The 20,143-nt window shown below is 56.9% G+C and overlaps 6 protein-coding genes across 6 annotated transcripts; 2 read left to right on the forward strand and 4 right to left on the reverse strand.

Moving 5' to 3' along the window:
- Positions 1 to 977: 977 nt before the first annotated feature.
- C8A04DRAFT_15095 (cytochrome P450) lies at positions 978 to 2,714 on the reverse strand (the record flags this gene model as incomplete). The annotated part of the gene is made up of 2 exons (XM_062778354.1): positions 978 to 1,073; positions 1,233 to 2,714. The coding sequence occupies 2 exons, from the start codon at positions 2,712 to 2,714 to the stop codon at positions 978 to 980; spliced, it is 1,578 nt and encodes a 525-aa protein (XP_062633649.1).
- A 1,961-nt stretch (positions 2,715 to 4,675) lies between these two features.
- Positions 4,676 to 12,607, forward strand: C8A04DRAFT_15098 (polyketide synthase; the record flags this gene model as incomplete). Its single annotated transcript, XM_062778356.1, has 2 exons — positions 4,676 to 9,601; positions 9,698 to 12,607. The coding sequence occupies 2 exons, from the start codon at positions 4,676 to 4,678 to the stop codon at positions 12,605 to 12,607; spliced, it is 7,836 nt and encodes a 2,611-aa protein (XP_062633650.1).
- An 827-nt stretch (positions 12,608 to 13,434) lies between these two features.
- C8A04DRAFT_40068 (uncharacterized protein) lies at positions 13,435 to 14,076 on the reverse strand (the record flags this gene model as incomplete). Its single annotated transcript, XM_062784812.1, has 1 exon — positions 13,435 to 14,076. The coding sequence occupies one exon, from the start codon at positions 14,074 to 14,076 to the stop codon at positions 13,435 to 13,437; it is 642 nt and encodes a 213-aa protein (XP_062633651.1).
- Positions 14,077 to 14,810: 734 nt separating this feature from the next.
- On the reverse strand, positions 14,811 to 15,350 carry C8A04DRAFT_15094 (uncharacterized protein; the record flags this gene model as incomplete). Its single annotated transcript, XM_062778353.1, has 1 exon — positions 14,811 to 15,350. The coding sequence occupies one exon, from the start codon at positions 15,348 to 15,350 to the stop codon at positions 14,811 to 14,813; it is 540 nt and encodes a 179-aa protein (XP_062633652.1).
- A 488-nt stretch (positions 15,351 to 15,838) lies between these two features.
- On the reverse strand, positions 15,839 to 17,534 carry C8A04DRAFT_40069 (uncharacterized protein; the record flags this gene model as incomplete). The annotated part of the gene is made up of 5 exons (XM_062784813.1): positions 15,839 to 16,349; positions 16,410 to 16,525; positions 16,580 to 17,061; positions 17,304 to 17,349; positions 17,427 to 17,534. The coding sequence occupies 5 exons, from the start codon at positions 17,532 to 17,534 to the stop codon at positions 15,839 to 15,841; spliced, it is 1,263 nt and encodes a 420-aa protein (XP_062633653.1).
- Positions 17,535 to 17,695: 161 nt separating this feature from the next.
- C8A04DRAFT_32241 (uncharacterized protein) lies at positions 17,696 to 20,124 on the forward strand (the record flags this gene model as incomplete). Its single annotated transcript, XM_062782024.1, has 7 exons — positions 17,696 to 17,787; positions 17,859 to 18,027; positions 18,096 to 18,179; positions 18,486 to 18,722; positions 18,824 to 18,962; positions 19,067 to 19,316; positions 19,388 to 20,124. Coding segments are annotated over 7 exons (1,708 nt in total), but the record flags the coding sequence as incomplete, so codon positions are not given.
- Positions 20,125 to 20,143: the final 19 nt, after the last annotated feature.

Consider the following 20,143-nt stretch of genomic DNA (forward strand, 5'->3'; position numbering starts at 1 on the left):
TGTCTGACTGCATATCTGCGTCTGTGAACTGATAATCAGTGCCTTGAACGACTGACTCGCCAAATTCTTGACAAGTTTCGTCAAGAACCTAAATTAATGTTCTACATTTCGCGAACAGCCGTTGCAAATCAAGATTAAATCGTTAGAAACCAAAAATGAATTAAACATGTTAAAGCTTGACCACGGTTTCTTCCACGGCGAACTTGGACCATGATCCTGAGAAACATCATCAAAGTCAGATGGACGTAGTAATTCCTTCCAAGCACTTAATGAACAATGAAGCAGTAAAACAACGACTTCAACTTGAATTGAAATAAATCCTGGCTTTGGATAATTAAACGTCATGAATTTAGTTCCTAGGGCCAAATATTATTGGGAAATTTCACATGTTTAACTATTAGTTATTCTTTGTACTTGATAATACTAAACAATCTCAATTTTGCAAATGGAAGCTAAAAAAAAAGGAAACTCTTGGAATGACTGCATTGTTAATGTCTGGAACGACAAGCTTGGAATAAAATATGACCAAGCATTGCTACCTTCAGCTGTACTTGATATTCACTTGATGAATTTCAAATGCTCAAATGAACACCCAAAACAGCCTCTTGTCATTAATTAAGAGAATGCAACTTCTAAATTTAAACAAAGCTCACGATTCGCTCCCCACACACCGTACTATTCACGCCCACTGATCGACAACGCATGCACAAACTACACGTGTAGCCACGAGGAACTGAAAATGCATTCATGATTGGCGATTTGACTAGGTAGCTAAGCGCCTTATTTCCGAGATCAACCACGCCAGCTAACATCTTGCCCCGCATCGAGAAGATCCTGGGGCCGTGTTATCCCCAGCCCTTACCAAGCCCTCACCAACTCCTTACCAGGCCCGTCCTGTACTACATCGCGTACAACGTGACTATCCTACCAGTTTGTGGGTCATGCCACTGTAGTTTTGGGGTGTCCTTCACAGACAATTAGGCCTGACGCCGCCGGAGCTTGGCAAGGATACCCTTTTGGCGGAAAAAGTACGAGTTCTCCACTGTGTAGGCCTTGGGGTCGATGAGGTCGATCTGGTTGGCAGGTTAGTACGATAGTCTCGAGTAGGGGGGAATCGAGGAACGGAAGCGTGTCTGGGGCAGGTTGAGGACCCAAACCCAGGGTTGAAAGGGGGGCAAGGAAATAGAAGGAGGTAAAAGTGGGTGAAGGGGAATAAGGAATAGAAATCTCACCTCATAATTAACAACCAACGCCGCCACAACTTTCTTAACCTCCAACACCCCCAACGCCTTCCCCAAACAAACCCTCCTCCCCGCCCCAAACGTCATCACACTCCCCGCCAGTTTCCTCCTATGCTCCTCATCCCCTTCCAACCACCTCCCCGGCCGCCACACCTCCGCATCCTCCCCAAACGTCCCCTTATGCCGGTTCACCACATACGGGTTCATTCCCACGCGTGTGCCCGGCTCCAAGTACGTCCCGCACACCACCACACCGCTCGCGGGGACTTCCCGCTCGAGGGCCAGGCAGAAGGGTGGGTGGAGGCGCACTGCTTCGTCGACGCAGGCCGAGAGGTAGGGGAGGGTGTTGAGGTCGGTCCAGCGGGGGTATTTGAAGCCTTCTTTAGAGGTCTCTGCCGTTGTGGTAAGATTGGGCAGGGCATCCAGCTCGGCGCGTACGCGGGCGAGGTCGGAAGGGTGGGTGAGGAGATGGTAGAGGGTTGTGCGCATGACGACGGCGGTGCTGTCAGAGCCGGCGATGATGTTGGAGAAGGTCCAGACGAGGGGCGCCCAGGGCGGGGAGGATTCGGAGGCGGATTGGAGTTTGAGGAATTCACCGAGGAAGTCTTGCTTAGCGGATTTGTGGGAGTGGCCGTTGCCGTTGCCGTTGGACTCAGACTTGGCAGCGGTCTCGGCTTTGCGCTCGGCGACGGCGTCAGCGGCAATCTGCATGATTTTGTTGCCGCTGGCCTTCTTGAGTTTGGCGGCGATGGCGTTTTTGTGCAGGATCTTGTCGAGCCAGGGGACTTGGGTCATGGGCCCGACGGTGAGCATGAAGTTCCAGATGCCGGTGGAGATGCCAAGGTTGTCGGCGCCGCTTTCGAGGAAGCCGTAGCGCTTGGAGAAGGTCATGGTGCCCATGACGTCGAAGGCGAAGTACTGCAGCCAGTCGGCGAGCTCGACGGTCTTGCCCGTGGCTACGAAGCGAGTGTCCAGCTGCTCAAACAGGACATCCAGCGTCTCGTCCACCGACGGCTCGCACTTCATGATGCTGCTGAGATTGTACAGCGAGGCCACAGGGCTCTTGAGCCGCTTGTGGAGGTTCTCATCGCGGGCGGTAAAGATAGCCGGAAGTGAACCACCCGGCAGATACGGGATAAATGCCTCGTAGAAGTCGCCCTTGGGAAACCCCGGGCGCATCGGGTAGATGGTGGGGATGGCGGCCGGGTCGGACACGGAGACCATGCGCGGGCCGAGACGGACGACGGCGCCGTACCGGTCGTGGAAGCCTTGGTGGATCTCGTGCGACCGGAGGGTGCGCACCAGCTGGGCGCGGTATAGGTCGGTGAACTTGGACAGCAGCGGGCCGGGGACGTGCCGGAGCCGCCAGAGCGTGCGGACGAGGTGCAAGAGCCAGAGGGAGGCTGTCACTAGCAGGATGACGCCGGCCGAGGTCGCGGCGCGCTCGACCAGCTGGTCGTTGAGGAGGGACATGGTTACCGTGTGGTGCCTCACAGTAACGATGAAGGTGTTTCTTGCAATGGGGAGTCCCAGAGGTGGACTGGGCAAAGAGACTTTGAAAGACAGACAGAAGAGAAAAGCTAGACCCCAAGATCCAGGTAGTCCTGTCCCTCACCTAACCTCTGATCAGACAGAGCAGACACAGAAACTATTTCTCAGCATCGTGTTCCGGTGCTGACAGCAACAAGCTCACCGCCCAGCTAGCTTCGGCCTTCGCTTCGATCCTGACGAAGAGTGCCGGCACTGTCGGAAGTATCGGCCGGACCAACCTCATTCACGCCAGAAACATGACAGACCAGACACAATGCTATCGAGATGCACCATGCAAGACTGTCTGTGGGATGCATCAGGCCATCAGTATCCACTGGCAGCCAGGCCCCGGCTCAACAAGGAATGTGTCTCAAATCCCACGCTTCACATCGATCGACTGCTATCAGCACTTGCAGCAGCAGCAGAATGCCCGTATCCTCGTTATGGACCCACCGGTGGAAAACCAGCCGAAACGTGGAAGAAAGAAAGAGAGCATGAAAGCCAGATTCCAAATCCCATCTTAGCACATCCCCCCATACCCCTGCAGGTGTTCAGACGAAATCGCGTAAGCCGCCTGTCCTGATTGGGCGTGGTTTGAGGGGACGGTTGCTGACCGCAGTGGCTGGAATGCCCTGAAAGTGCGAGCCTGCGGTTAAACTCTCGCGCTAAGCAGGGCTGCAGCGAGGCCCTGAAGGTCGCCGTTCACTTTGGATTACAGTGGGCCGAACACAGCAGTGGACCCGCTAAACACACTTCAGCCACCCCAAGCACACCCCCGGGCACAACCCTGTCAAAGTCAACAACAGAATTAGTACCACGATCTCACCCCTGTCTCTCTGGATGTCCCTGTCCATGACCATGTCCACCACGATGGCAATCCCACGACATGCATCCACTCCCACTGCAACAGATCACTGCACCACCAGCCGGTGTAACGTCCCTCGCCCAAGTGCCCCCACATACACGGTTGTAACACGAGTCTATCTCGCAGTCGCAGCAAACCAGATGAAGTTCTGTGTGTGGTGGAAAGAAGCTTGCATGATGCATGCAAGGCAAAAGCTTATGCCACAAGCCAGGCTGAGTAACAGGCACACACCTTTTTGCTGTCCCACACCCCCAATCCGGACACAGAGAAGCAGACAAGACACAGACACACAGAGATACCGCCCGGACCACATTCCGCATCCGCCATGCCGAGAACAACGGCCCGGCCCCGGCCAGAACCAGGCAGGACAGACCAGACAGGCAGTCCACTCCTCTGAGTCCACAGAGCCGAGGAGCCAATGCAGTGAGCACGCCCACAAGCAAGCGAAGCAGGGGTGTCTTTCGTGATGATGAGGATGATGAGTATTGCCGTGTTGCGACGCCGTTGACGGGTCAATGGAAAGGATGGGGAAGTCGGTCCGGTGGGTTTTGGGCGAAATGCAATGCTGATTGCTGATGCCAGAAGCGGAATTGGTGCGCCGCTGATGTGAATTGCTGATGGATGCTGTGCTGTGCTGATTGCAGGCTTGCCGATACGGAGGCTGGAATGGTTGCCGGGATAGGTAGCGTGTATGTTTGGATTTTTTGTATATATCGTTTGATGCGGGATGTTCTTCGCGGTTGTTGGTTTTGTTAGCCAGGCTTGAGACCTTCAACATTGTCGAGACCACCATCTCTTGTCTCTTCTTCTTCAAGTTCAAGACCCTCATCTGGTCTTGTCTTGCTTGTCTTGTTTGACTTGTTGTCTCATCCATCCCATCCATCATCTGGGTGGCATTTATCTTCACATAACATCTATGCAGATCCTCTAAACCTGCACAACCCAAACCATTCAGTTCAACACCTGAGTGTTCGCGGCCAACACTCATTCCGTCCCTCACTTACCCATCCAAACAACAACAACCCACAGCTGCCTCAACATGCAGCCCACCCCTTCCACCCCGGCCCTCCCGGCCCTCTTAATCTTCGGCTCCCAAATCCAATCACTCGACGCCACCAGCGCCTCTGCCCTCCGCGCTCTCCTCGCCCGCACCCCGGCTCTATCATGGACCATCGACGCGGCCGCTGAACTCCCCTCTCTCTGGGCCCAAGCCGTCACAGCCATTCCTGAGCTCGAATCCCCCTCCACGAAAGAACTCCTCGACGACTTCAGTTCGTGGCTGCGCACGGGCATTTTGCCCGAGGCGTTGCCATTCCCCCTGCCTAATGCGGTCCTCACCCCGCTGGTGGTGATCTACCACCTGGCGCAATACGCGCAATACCTCGATGCCGCGGCCCTGGTCCAGCCCACCGCTGTGAACAGCACCACCACCCTCGGTCTCTGCACCGGCCTTCTCAGCGCGGCTGTTGCGTCCTCTGCCACGAACCAGGCGCAACTGGCCATCCTCGGTCGCGTCGCCATCCGTCTTGCGGCTCTCGTCGGTGCTGTTGTTGACGCTGACAATGCCAGTTCAGAGGCTGTCTCCACCTCAGTCGGGTGGAGTGCCGCGGAGCCGGAGTTGCGGGAGAAGTTGGATGCGGTGCTGGCTAAGTTTGCCGACGAGGCGTACGTGTCTGTGCTGCAGGACCAAAACCGGGTCACGGTCACTGCCGCGAAGGACGTTGCTGGAAAGTTGAGGGAGGAGTTGAAAGCGGCGAAGTTGGGCGTTACGGAGATCGGGCTCGTGGGGAGGTTTCACTCTGCTGGACACAAGGGTGTGTTGGAGAAGCTGAGCAAATTCGTGGAGGCCACGCCGGCTCTGCAGTTTGGGAGTGAGAGTGGTAGGAGTGAGGAGATCTTGAAAGCGATGCTCGTTGAGCAGCCGGATTGGGCGTCTGAGTTCCGCGCGTTGGGCGAAAGCACCACCGCGGACGGCCAGAGCCTGGTGTTTGGCTTTGGACCGGAGAACGTCGCTCCCCCCGCGTTGGTGCGCAGCTTGGGTGCGCGTTTCCACCACCTGACCACCCTCGACCTGTCAGGCGCTGGGATCCCCGCCACGCTGCTTGGGTTTGGCGGCCCGGCCGAGTACCGCGCCAAGCTGTTCGAGACGGGCATTGCCGTGGTTGGTATGGCCGCGCAGATGCCGGGTGCCTCTGATTTAGACGAGTTCTGGGATATCATGCGCGCCGGCCAGTCGCAGCACCAGGAAGTCCCTCGCGAGCGCTTCGAGTTTGACGCCAACACGGTGTTCCGCCCGGCCGAGAACCGCAAGTGGTACGGCAACTTTGTCCGGGACTACAACACCTTTGATCACAAGTTCTTCAAGAAGAGCCCCCGCGAGATGGCATCGACCGACCCGCAGCACCGTCTCATGCTGCAGATCGCGTACCAAGCTGTTGAACAGTCCGGCCACTTCAACCGCCCCCAGGACGAGCGTGATGACCATATCGGTGTGTACATCGGTGTTGGCCTGGTCGACTACGAGCGCAACATTGCCTGCTCCCCGGCCAACGCCTACTCGGCCACTGGCAACTTGAAGGCGTTTGCTGCCGGCAAGATCAGCCACACCTTCGGCTGGACTGGGCCTGGTCTCACCATCGACACGGCGTGCTCGTCGTCGTCGGTGGCCGTCCACACCGCGTGCCGCGCTATTCTCTCTGGCGAATGCACCGGTGGTGCCCTCGCGGGAGGTGTCAACATCATGACTAGCCCAGAGTGGTTCCAGAACTTGGCTGGCGCGTCCTTCCTCAGCCCCACTGGGCAATGCAAGTCGTTTGATGCCCGGGGTGACGGGTACTGCCGTGCTGAGGGTGTCGGTGCGGTGTTCCTCAAGAAACTGTCCACGGCCGTTGCCGATGGTGATCGGATTCTCGGTGTCATTGCTGGCTCGGCTGTCTGGCAGAACCAGAACTGCACACCTATCACAGTCCCCAACTCCCCCAGTCTGTCGGGGCTGTTCCGCAACGCCATTGACCGGGCTGGCCTCGAGCCGAAGCATATCACCTATGTCGAGGCCCACGGCACCGGTACCCCCGTCGGCGACCCGGCTGAGGTTGCTGGTGTGCGCAGCGTGTTGGGCGGCAGCTCGTGCGCGCGGTCGAACGGCGTGTCGCTGGGGTCGGTCAAGGGGTTGATCGGCCACACTGAGTCCGCCTCCGGCATTGCTTCGCTCCTCAAAGTCCTCGTGATGATGGACCGTCAACAAGTGCCGCCGCAGGCCAGCTTCGAGTCGCTGAACCCCGCGATTGAGATCACCCCCGAGGACAAGATGGATATTTCCACGGCGGTGCGGCCGTGGGATGTCGACCTTCGCGCTGCGCTCATCAACAACTATGGTGCGTCCGGATCCAACGCCTGCTTGGTGGTCACCCAGGGCCCGAAGCGTGCTGCTGATGCTGTCCCTCTGCCCACCGCCGAGACCTCCGCGGTTAAGTACCCCTTCTGGTTCGCGGGTCACGACGAGAGTGCCCTGCGCAGGTACATCGCCCGCTTCCGCAAGTGGCTTGCGACCCAGCCCGGCCCGGCCCCGTCGGTGGCTAGTCTCTCGTTTGAGCTGTCCCGCCAGTCCAACCGCACACTGCCCTCATCGCTTCTGCTTACCAGCGCTTCGTTGAGCGACCTCGACAGCAAGCTGGCGCAGTTCGAAGCCGGTGCTCCCCCCAAGGATGTCGCTGTGACTGCTGTCAAGGCGGCGCGGCCGGTGGTGCTCTGCTTCGGCGGGCAGGTGTCTAACTTTGTTGGACTTGACAAGTCCGTCTACGAATCGGTGGGTGTCTTCCGCGGCCATATTGATGCCGTTGACGCGGCGCTGCGCGCTGCTGGTCTCGGCAGCATCTTCCCTGCTGTGTTCCAGACCACGCCCATCGAGAGCATCGTTGCGCTGCAGACGGCCCTCTTTGCTGTTCAGTACAGTTCGGCCAAGAGCTGGCTCAGCAGCGGGGTGCGCCCTGTCGCTGTTGTTGGCTTCAGCTTCGGCGAGTTGACCGCGCTGGCTGTGTCTGGTGTGCTGTCTCTAGAAGATGCGGTTAAGCTGATCGTTGGCCGTGCTGCCCTGATCGAGGAGAAGTGGGGATCCGACTCGGGTGCTATGATTGCCGTCGAGGGAGACAAGGCCCTGGTGGACAAGCTGCTGGCTGAGGTCGCTACCCAGGCCCCCGGCGCGGCCATCGCGTGCTACAGCGGCCCGACGAGCTTCACGCTGGCCGGCCCTAAGGACACCATGGAACTCATCCCCCAGACCGTGGCTGCCCACCCCGAGTTTGCGGCCATCCGTCAGAAGAAGCTCGACGTCACGCACGCCTTCCACTCCGTTCTGGTCGACTCGCTGTACGCCGACGTCGAGAAACTCGGCGAGGGTCTGACCTTCAACAAGCCCACCATCCCCGTCGAGCGGGCCACCGAGTCCGCCACATCCACCGATGACCTGACCTCATCCTTCGCCGCGGCCCACTTGCGCAACCCTGTCTGCTTCAGCCACGCCGTCGACCGCCTGGTGGCCAAGCACGGCGATGCCATCTGGCTCGAAGCGGGCTTCAACTCCACCATCACCTCCATCGCGGGCCGCACCGCCAAGGCAAAGGGCACCCACCACTTCCAGCCCATCAACCTGGCCTCCGAGAACGCCGTGCAGCAGCTCGCCGACGCGACCCTCACCCTCTGGAAGGAAGGCCTCAATGTCTCCTTCTGGCCGCACCACCGCTCGCAACGCGCCGATTACGACGCCCGGCTGCTGCCCCCTTACCAGTTCGACAAGGCCGTCCACTGGATGGCCCTCCTGCCCCCTCCTAAACAGACCATCACTGTGGCCGCCCCAGCTGCTGCTTCTGCCGCTGCGACCATCCCGGAGAAACCCCGCGGCTTCTGGTCCTTCGAAGGCTTCCAGGACCCCGCCACTCAGAGCCTGGCTCGCTTCCGCGTGCACACCACCAGCGACGAGTTCGACGCCCACGTCCGGGGCCACATCATCGCCCGCGCGGCCCCGCTGTGCCCCAGCCCGCTGCAGCTCAACATCGCCGTGGCCGCCCTGCGCAGCCTGCCCTCCAACGCCGGCCTGCAGCCCCGCTCGCGGGACATGGTCAGCCACGCGCCGCTCTCGCTCGACCCTGCGCGCGCCGTGTTCCTCGAGGCTGCTGCTCAGGATGCGGGCAAGCGTGTCTGGAACTGGAAGATTGTCAGCGAGCCTGCGGCTACTCCGGGAACAGGGAAGGTTACCCACGTTGTTGGAACCATCAGTTTCGCGGCCGCCAACGAGCAGGCTGCGCTGCTGAACGAGTTTGCGCACTACGAGCGTATCGTGCGCCACGAGCACTGCCAGGAGCTGCTGACGGATGGTGATGCCGATGAGGTGGTCAAGGGCCCCAGCAAGATCTACCGCCGGTTTACTGACATTGTCGAGTACGGGTCCATGTACAAGTGCGTTGACAAGTTGGTTGCCAAGGGCAGTGCCTCGGCCGGCCGGGTTATCCGCAAGGGCCCTGCCGTCGAGGATAAGCACAATGGTGGTGCTGGCAGCTGGCCGGATATTGGCGCTGGTGACTCGTTCTGCCAGGTTGCGGGTATCTTCGTCAACACCATGACGGATGTTCCGGAGACTGACATCTACATTTCCGACCGCATCGACCAGTGGATTCCGCTGCCCGACACTTCCGCCACCGACAAGGGCGTCAGTGGGGACGCCACCGCGTGGGACGTCCTTGCGCTGCACCGTCACCCGACTGACAAGAAGTACATCAGCGATGTTTTTGTCTTCGAGGCCAGCACCGGCCGTCTCGCCGAGATCATCCTGGGCATTCACTACCAGCGCGTCGGCAAGGCCGGTCTGTCCAAGGCCCTGTCCCGTTTCGCGGCCCCGGGTACTGTTGCCCCTGTGGTCCCCAAGGTAGTTGCCCCGGTCCAAGTTGCTCCCGCTGTCAACGATTTCTACACTGTGCCGAACGGTACCAACGGCACCAACGGGTTCCACGCTCCGGCTCCTGCTGTCCCCGCTCCCGCTGTCGCTGCCCCGGCACCCGCGGTCAAGAAGGCCGGCCCCTCCAAGGCCAAGTCGCAGGTCACCGAGATCAACAACCGCATCATCGACATTCTTGTCAACCTGGTCGGCCTCGACGCCGACGAGCTGCAGCCCGAGTCTGATCTCGTCGAGATGGGTATCGACTCGCTCATGGGCATGGAGTTGGCTCGCGAGATTGAGATTACCTTCAAGATCTCCCTCAGCAACGATGATCTGATGGAGTTGACCACCATCCACAGCTTGAATGTCCTCGTGCAGAAGACGCTCGGTGTTGATGGGTCGGCAGCTGAGGAGGAGGAGGAAGTTGTTGAGGCTCCTGTCACGAATGGACACAGCAACGGTGTGAATGGTGTGAACGGCCACGCGACTAACGGCGTGAACGGCCACGCAACAAACGGCAATGGAGCGACATCCGGCCCCTTCCGCGTGCCTGCTGAGACCGTCCTAACCGCCTTCGCCGAGTGCAAGGCCGCCACCGACGACTTCATCCGCGAGCACAACATGGGCGGCTACGTCGACACGGTTCTCCCCCGCTCTGACGAACTCTGTGCCGTGCACCTGATCAATGCCTTCGAGCAGCTCGGCTGCCCCATCCGCAGCGCCAAGGCCGGTGACGAGCTGCCCAAGATTGAGTACCTGCCCCGCCACCAACGCTTCGTGGACTGGATTTACGAGTTCCTCGAGAAGAACGCCCGCATCCTCGATGTTGACGCCAACGGCCGGATCACCCGTACCGCCATCGCCCTGCCCTCCAAGCCCGCCGACGCCATCTACCACGACCTCGTCCGCGCCAACCCGGAGCACCGCTACGACCACGACCTGACCCAACACATCGGCCCCGAGATTGCCGACTGCCTCGTCGGTAAGCAAGAGGGTGTGCAGCTCATGTTCGGCCGCCCCGAAGGCCGCGAGATCGCCTCCAACATGTACGGCAAGTCGCCCATCAACGTTGTCTGGATCAAGCAGATGGAGAGCTTCCTCCGCGGCTTTGTCGGTCGCCTCAACATCGCCCCCGGCGGTGAGCCCCTGCGCATCCTCGAGATGGGCGCCGGCACGGGTGGTACCACGGCCAAGATCCTGCCTCTGCTCGCCAGCCTCGGCGTGCCCGTCCGCTACACCGTGACCGACCTGTCGTCGTCGCTTGTCGCTACCGCCCGCAAGCGCTTCAAGGGCCAGTTCGACTTTGTTGACTACAAGGTCGTCGACATCGAGGGCAACCTCCCCGCTGAGCTCCTCGAGTCCCAGCACATGGTCCTCGCCACCAACTGCGTCCACGCGACCCACAACCTCGTCAAGTCCACCGGTAACATCCGCCGTCTGCTGCGCCCGGATGGTATGTTGCTGATGCTGGAGATGACCACCCAAGTCCCTTGGGTTGATTTGACTTTCGGTCCCGTCGAGGGCTGGTGGCTGTTTGACGACGGCCGCAAGCACGCGCTGGCCCCGCCTGAAGTCTGGGACGACGCCCTTCACGCTGCCGGGTATGGACATGTCGACTGGACCGACGGCCACCTTCCCGAGGCCGCCATCCAGCGCGTCATCATCGCCCTGGCCTCGGCCCCGTCGCAAAGGTATGAACGTTCACCGATCCCTCCTCCGGCTTCGCTGCCGATCGCCGCTTCGAGTGCCGCTGACATCGATGCTCGTCAAGCGGCTATTGATGCCTACGTCGCTGAGTACACCCGCGACTTCCGGCCTTCTGCGCCAATCTCAACCTCCGCTTCTCCTTCTTCTCCGTCTCAGCACACCGTACTCGTCACCGGCGCCACCGGTTCCCTTGGATCGCACCTCGTTGCCCATCTGACTTCGCTGCCCACCGTCCGGGGCGTTGTCTGCCTCAACCGCGTCAGCATCACCAACGACCCGCTCGGCCGCCAGCTGAATGCATTTACGACCCGCGGCATTGACCTCGACGCGGCCGCCCAGGGCAAACTCACCGTCTTCGAAGTCGACAGCAGCAAACCCCACCTCGGTCTCGATGCGGCCGCTTATGCAGGGCTCACCCAAACCGTCACCCACATCGTGCATAACGCGTGGCCCATGAGCATCACTCGCCCCATCGCGGGATTCTCAACCCAATTCCGCACCATGCGCAACCTCATCGACCTTGCTGCGTCGGCCGCCGCTGCCCAGAACCTGCCCACCCCCGTCGGCTTCCAATTCATCTCCTCCATTGCTACTGTCGGCTGCTACCCGCTTCTACCCGACGAAAACACCACCACCTTCGTCCCCGAAGAACCCATGGCCGTTAGCTCTGTGATGCCCACGGGCTACGGCGATGCCAAGTTGGTGTGCGAGCGGATGCTGGCCGCGACCCTCGGTTCCGAGGCGCATGGTCACGGCTCCGTCTTCCGCGCGGCGAGCGTGCGCATTGCCCAGATTGCCGGCAGCACTTCGTCCGGCTTCTGGAACCCCGTTGAGCATCTGGCTTTTGTGCTCAAGAGTGCCCAGACTTTGCGCGCGCTGCCCGATCTGAGCGGTGATCTCTCGTGGTGCCCTGTCGACACCGTGGCCGGCACTCTAGCTGATTTACTCCTCCTTCCCAACGCTAACAACAAGGAGGGGGGTGATGAATACCCAATTTACCATATCGAGAACCCAACCCGTCAAAGCTGGCCCGCCATGATCTCCATGCTAGCCCGCGCCTTCAACATCCCGCAGACTCCGGACCACATCGTGCCTTGGGACGAGTGGCTCAGGCGTGTGCGGCGGTTCCCGGGGACGGTGGATGACAACCCGGCTGCGCGCCTGGTCGGATTCTTGGAACAACATTTTATTCGTATGAGCTGTGGACGCATGGTATTGGGCACAGTCAAGTCTTGCGAGCACTCGGTGACGCTGAGGGAGAAGGGGGTCGCGGTGGAGGAGGCGCTTTTGGCTCGGTATGTCGCGGCGTGGAAGAAGATGGGATTTTTGAACTGATTACGGTTTTCTTTGCGGTTGGGAACTTGGGGTTTGGAATGAGAAGTTTGGGCGTTTGAGGATAGGGGTGGAGATGTCTTAGTGATTTCGTTTGTCAGGATTGGTTAGAGCATGGCGTCAATGGTCTTGGATTCTTTCTTGTCTAAGAGCTATTTGTCGAGTCAGTCTCATTTTCAGTTGTAATAAACACGGTTCAACCAACTCTAAATCGTCCTCCTGTTTCATTTCTCACAAAGTTTCGCAATACGGAGTACCCGACTCAAATCAATCTTAGACTTTTCGCATAAAACGGGCTCAAACTCGACGTGTTCAAACAAGACACGAAGAAACTGGGATATTAAGGACTCAAGCTCCTGTGCGGCGTATTTTTTACCAGGGCGAAGTTGTGGGGTTATCTGATGTCCTCGTGCATTGTGGTGGTTGAAAAGGAAGGCGCCATTGACCAGACCAGCACTTGGCTCGGATCAACCTGGACCGGCTCAAACCCCTCAGCTCAACAAGACCAATCTCCGGCCAACGTGCCTGCCGACCTAGTTATATAGCTCTTTCCTCATAATTTATTCGGTTCTGACGAGGCATCAATTCGCTCTTCAAACGACCTGGAACCGCAACGGAGAACGCAGTTGACAAGACTTGAATGTTCAAGCCGGATGGATGCCATAATAGAACAATTTCATTTAACCATTTTAGTCCACTAATAAAAACTCAACTCATCAAAGTACACCAGATCAAGACCTAGGTTGTCTTCCTCTAATCACTGGCACACTTCAGAAGGGAACCGCTCTCATGATTCGACTTGAACCATGCAACCCTGCCACCATCACCTCCTAAAACCGCCCACGTCTCCTCCGCGCACCACCACCCGCAGCCCCCCGGAACATACCATACCCAACATTGAAAATCTCATCCAAAATAATCCAAAACATATACGCCTTAATATGCTCCCACGCCCACGTCTTCAACGACCTCGGCGTCGCCGACCATCCCACCAACCACAACATCCCAACCACCCCACCCACAATCACCCTCCTCAGAACCTCCCCTCCCCAAAACTCCGCAACCGCCAACAACCCAGCCTCAACCAGCGCAAACTGCCAATAATCCCCCGTCTGCCACATCCACAACGGAATCGAATCCACCCCGCCCGTAGTCCGCACCGTCTCCACGCGCCCATTCACCACGCGCGTCGTGCTCCCGCCGCCGACGGACAGCGACGGCAGCGACACGATAACGGCGGCGCGCAACGAGGCGATCGCCCATTGGAAGTAGCAGGCGCAGGCCAGGATGATGCCGGCTACGAGCCGGTCGAGAACGTAGGCGCCCGACATTTCGACGGGGCCGGTGAGCCAGGAGACGGGCGCGAAGGGGGTTGCCGCTGTGTAGAGGAGGATGATAAGGAAGATGGAGGAGACTTGGCGCGGGGCGATCCAGCTGGTCGGGGAGACCGGGGTGAATGTTTTGGTCGTCATGGTGGGGGTTGTTGTTGTCTGAGTTGTGTTGCGTTGTGTTGTGGCTTGAGGTGGGAATTTGTGTTTGGATATTGGGGGTCACCTCACAAGGACGGCGATGAAAGTTGAAGATTTCCTAACTGTGTGGAAAGAATGAGAGTGTTAAGTTTGAAGGATTCGTCCATTCGAAGGATTCATCCGAGGGGCTGTGAAGGGACGATGCCAAGGTTAAGAATCCCTCCGACACTTATCAGAAACCAATTCCTAGAACAAAGTCTAAAGAGCGACTGAAAGACAGGTGAAAAGAAAAACACAAAAGATGCCTCAAAGAATGGCGCGCGCGACACGCATTAATACCGCCTCCTCCATCTTCAGCTGAACGGGCGCTCCGGAAGCGAAATTTGCCCTTTCTGTAAGGATCTTGTGTCGCGCCAAACGGTCGCAACACGGGCAAACACTCGCAAGCCGCGTCCATTCACCCGGGCCATTTATCGCGTTAGCTGCCTTGTGTGCCTGGAGGTGCCTGGTTCGCGAAGAATGGGCGCCAATAATTCGGGTCTAGAACCGCCCCTTTCCCACGGCCCGGTCCCTGCCATGGGGAAGCCGATAAAAAAAAATATTTTCATTGGTCTCTTTTCTCAGCCCCACAATCCCCATCAAACCTTTTTTTAGTCTCACTTTTTCCGTATTTGGCACCCGCAAACTTAAGCTCCGCTTTTTTTCCAACCGAGCACAAGGACTTCCAACTCCACACTTCACGACTCATCATCCCCCTGCCACCCATCCTGATCAGTCCGATACTCCTCTTCCAACCGTGTCTTCTCATAATAATCCGACCCAAACCGCAACGGCAAACAAATTCCCCTCTCCACAAAACACACCCTTCCCTCAGGACACTCCAACCGTGTAGCCTCATCACAACTCTCCGCCCACGGCCAGCAAATCCCCATCCCATCGCACGACGGGCCGCATTGGTCTACATGCCGCGGATCAGCGACGCACGCCTCAACGCTCTCGTTGCAGTCGTCTCGGAACTCCCACCCGCCGCAGAGCGTGTAGATTTTTTGTTGGGCGAGGTCGAGTTGTTGGCAGGTGCCTGGGCAGCCTTCGTTGAGGGAACTGACCCAGCGGGTGCAGTTGACGGAGAGGGGGATGCAGGTGAAGGGGTCGGCACAGTCGCCGAGGGTTTGGCCGCAGGGGCTGTTGATTGAGGAGGGTTGGGGAGAGGTGAGTGGGTTTGCGAGAGTGAGGGTGAGGGCGGTGGTTGATGTGGTGATTATGAAGGTGAGTCTCATGGTGGCGGGCGATATTTCAGCGGGCTTAAATTAACTGTAGAAGTGTCACAGTATAAAAGGGTGTTAATTCCTCGTGACAAGAGACAGTTGGTTCTTGCCACAAGAGGTGAAGGGGCATTGACCTAGAGGACAGGCAGCCCTCAAATACCTCTTCTCCTTTCTAAGGGTTGTAGACTCGCCTACTCTGCCCCCTTGGGCCGTACCCTTGGGCCGTATTTTCTCACTCTCCGAGAGTGTCAACCAATGATCGCGATGTCAATGCAAGTTGAGATTAGCTTGGCACTATCTTGGTGGTTGCAGCTAGATATTAGCCTACATAAATTGCAACGCTACTTTCCGAAGGAGAGTCTGACACGAGTCCTTCGGAACTCTAGGCGCACGTTATAATTATGACACCGGCGTCTTGGTTTTGATATCCAAAAAGCGATGCCGCTTCGATCTGAACTAACTCACTCTAGTTCCAGGCTCTTCTTTCAGAATTGGAGACGCTAGGTCTCTCTCTCTACCTCTTCTACAACCCTATCATAGAAGCCCAACTTCCCGGTGCTAGTAAACGCCCCGTATGCGTAGGCCAGAGCCTGGCTTCTATTGCTACCAAGGCAAGTCGAGAGCAGGTGGTCTTCCAGTTCCGCTGACCTCACCATCTCGATGTATTCCTGTCGCTCACGCCATGTCTGCCTCTCGTCTTCATCAAGAGGTTGCCCATCGCTGTCATAGTTTTGCAGGAGGTCGAAGGACACGGGCATGGCCTGGAGGAACTCGGGAAATGCAACCAGCTCCCAGGGTACAGTACATGCCCCTTCCCAGTCGATGATGCCCGTGACATTGAAATTGTTCTCGTCAACCATGATGTTGCTGTGAAGGAAATCGTCATGGCATAGGGGGAACGGCCCATTGTTGCTTGCGGAAAGCCGGCTAGACATCGCCTTGACCTGTGATGGGAACTGGTTGATAATAGAAATCATCCGGTCTGCTGGAATCGGTCCTCCCTGCATCGTGCTCCCAATCGTCTCGTTGTCCCACTTGAATTTGACGTTGTCAGCCTAGGCCTCGAAAAACGCCACTGCCGTGTTGAATGGGCCGCCGGTCCCTGGTAAGGGGCCGAGCTCGTATGCCCCGTCTCGATTTCGAGCAATCGTGCCAATCTTTGGGAGTCGCAAGGAGGTTATCTGGACCTAATAGTACGTGTAAACTTCTCATCGAATCAAGTAAGAGGGGCTTCGACGAACATGGCATGCTGCCACTGAGCGGTAAAATTGTGGACGGTACTGCGTGGGTATCACGCCACGGTGCACATCGTAGCCGCCAAGGGCGTCCATGGCCACGATGCCGCGGAGGACCTCAATTAGCATGTACGCGACCGCCGCTGGGTTATTCTCGTCGAGGGTGTATGCAAAGACTCTGGGGACAGCCAACTCAGAATGCTCCTTAATGTATTGCATTGTTGCAACCTTGGCCTCAAGCTCGGCGTTGCTTGTGTTCTTGATCTGGACGCGGGCTGCCCAGCGACTCCGGTCGGAGAACTCGAGTAGACGAACAACATTGTTAAACCCGCTTGTAACCCGATCTAAAGCAACACATTCAAGCCAACGGTTTGCTTTTGAGGCAATGATGCATAGCTGATCCCACTGGGTTTGCCGAAAACACCTGGCGGCCCGGCTGTCGGCGCTTTGAAGGAAATCATTGACGGTAGCCCAGAAGGAGGACGAATCTGTAGGCATGGCGATACCGTGTTGGCTAAGCGGCTTCGCTGATCAGTGCATTTGTTGTTTCTCGTTCTTTGTCGTCTCCGTCGGCAGGAAGATGAAATAAGGATTCACCGAGCGCAGCCTGGTGGGGAAGGAGATGATCCTTTGTTTCCTTCGTCTGGCTGATTCTTTTAATTGTTCAAAAGTCGTTCCATTTTCGCACGCCATATTCACCATGTTGATTAATCGGCTTGGAGAGAATTACGCGACACTTCCACGGACTGAGTCCCGTGGTGACCGAGGGGCTGAGTCTGGGGCCAACGCAAAGAATATGGAACAAACACAACGAAGCCCCGAGACCAGCACCACGAGGTCCCAAAACCAACACCGCGAGGGCCCGAGACCAACACAACAAATTCCGGGGCAAACACAGTGAGGCCCGTGACCAACACAAAAAACGAATGGATTTACCCGCCCATCCATTCGTGTCCCCCATGGTTGGTTGGTCCTATTTCAGTCAGTGCATTTCCGTCGAAGTCCTTTGCTTTGTAGCCCATCTTACCCTTCTCACGCTCCTCGTCCTGAACACTCAAGCCTTGTGGCACGCCAAAAATTCCTTCGTTCAGGTCGTGCAATCGATCAATACAAAACACCGTCATGGACGACCTGCCTGTGAAGCCAGCGGCCGGCTTCAGGCTCATGGGAACCCTCCCCGACCATCAGGAACCGCTGCAACCTCCCAAAACCATGTCGGTAGCCCCATCCAAAGTTTTCGTACATTACGGGGCCGATTTACTAACAATACCTGTGCTCCCTCTAGAATCGTTTATGTGAACGGCATCAGAAACCCTGGACTGAAGCCGCAATTTTTTCCGGATGTCCACCTCCCAAGTCAACCTGTAAATGTTGATTTCATTGCCTGCGTTGAGCAAGAGGACTCCGGGATCGCAATTTTTAAACGCCAAGTTGACCATTTGCTGAGCGAGGTGGTAAGGCCAGATTACCCTTTGATAATTACACCTTGCCGTTCTGTGCTAATTTTGGACCGCTCTTGAAGGACAAGATTATCCCTCAATTGACCCCGGAAAACGTTTCCATAGCCATCTGGGCCGACGATATTGGTGGTACCTTGGTGAAGCAGGTGCGTGCTATTTCTTTCTTTGATTCTTTCTAAGCAATGATCGAGGATTTTATGCTTGTTTTCCTTTGTGAGCACGTCGCACACAGCCAAAAGTGGGCGTGTGAATCCTGTGTAGGATGAAGCAATCTGCTTGGTGGTGGGCAAGTATTAATTAATTCTCAACTCTTTTTAGGCTCTATAACTGCAGCGCAAGACAAAAGCCCTTTTAGGCGTGTCTTTCGTGCAACCTCAACGGTTGTAAGTCACTACATTGTCCTAGTCCCTAGCCTACGATTTTGCGCTCACAATTAGACAACCAAATCACAGGTTTTCTCCGGTACCCCCCACCGGGGCTCCTTGATCTACAGTTTCCACACCGCTGTTCAGAACCTCATCCAAACCGGCTTCCCCAACGTCTTGGGCGATTGGTTTCCGAAAACCTCCAAGACGCTCTCTCGACATATGAAGAGTATCAATCAAGGCTTCAGGCACATCTGTCACAACTTCAGCATCATCAACTACTATGAGCGTCCCAGCCCTTCGGACGCAGCACCCTTTCAGGTCGTGAGTAATCGATCACCTCATTAGTTGCCCACGTGTCCTCGTCCTTTTCTTTCTCATTGAAGCGTTCCACGGGGTGATTAACCAAGTTTCCACTATTTTAGCTTCTACTCTATGAATGTGCCACTCTTAGTGTGCCAAACGAGATCAATATTGGGGTGAACCGGACACACGACAAACTCCGCATCCTAGTTGGAACCGAGGCCCACGCTGCGCATTCGTACCTCCTAGACGCGACCATCAGTAAGTTTTGAACAAACTTCTTTGCGTTTTGATACCTTCCATCACATTTGGAAGCCTGGAAGCAATGACAGGGTTATTTATGTGGCAACTAATTATCTATTCAGAGGACTGGAACGAGTTTCAATACATTTTCGACCTCCTTCAACCGGCCAGCCCAGCACAGACCGACCACGATGTCCACTCGCAATCCAGCTGGCACCCGTCTGCGAACTTGATCGACGCGTTCCCGGACGATTCAGGTCTCTCGGCCTGGCTATCGGATCTGGATGGCCCCAGATATCTGACAATATCACCACGAACCAACCTGGATCCAAGGGCCATCCTGAGCTCCCTAGCCCAGGCCATATACGACATGTCCCGCATTTCTTGGTTGACATGCCCGAAGGTCCCTAGAGCCACTGCTGAGGATGATCATTCTGGCAAAGCCAGAGCGTCCTTCATATATCGATCCTCTTCTTGCATGTCGCGTGCGAAGATGTCCAGATTCTGCAAGATATCGACTATGTGCTTGGAAAGACCGAAGCAAAAGTTCAAATGGTTCTCCTCGCCGTTCCTGGACTTACCCTCGGTGTTGAAGATGATAACATCGCTCGTCTCCACGGACTAGATGACGCACTCGAGGGTCCCGCTGTTAGTCTGAACAACGATATTTCGGAACGAACCTTGGTGTCTGCAAGTCAAGGATCCAACATGTTGCGCAAGATGTTGTTGTCCCAGGCTGCATTGGAGACAGCGCTTCTTGGTACGCTGCAGTCCTTCCTTCCGGAGCTAGGACGACAAGAGACCCTCACTCTTACTTGGATTGCGTTTGCGACACGCCCCTTCAATCTCCAGGAGCTTGATTGGGCCATTGCTCAGGATCAAGCACAGAAATGTCAACTCAAAGATTCAGGAACTAAGAAACTGACTGCGTTTCAGCTGGTAACCCGGCTGCAAGTCGTTCTCCCCGGCCTATTGGAGATCAAATCCGACAACCGCGTCGTCCAGTGCATCTCCTACAGCAAGGTCCGCGAGATCTTGTCTAAGTCCCGGAATAACAGCCTCGGGGAGGAATGGAGTCCACACCTCTATCTCGCAGAGACCTGCTTGGGCACCTTCAGAGATGCAACGGCACTCAATGAGTTCGCTAAGTCAGGGGGTCACCCACCCGACCGGTCCGGGAGCCGACCGCATAATAAGAT

The sequence above is a fragment of the Dichotomopilus funicola genome (genome assembly GCF_033296635.1).
Source record: "Dichotomopilus funicola strain CBS 141.50 unplaced genomic scaffold C8A04scaffold_83, whole genome shotgun sequence".
NCBI lineage: Eukaryota > Fungi > Ascomycota > Sordariomycetes > Sordariales > Chaetomiaceae > Dichotomopilus > Dichotomopilus funicola.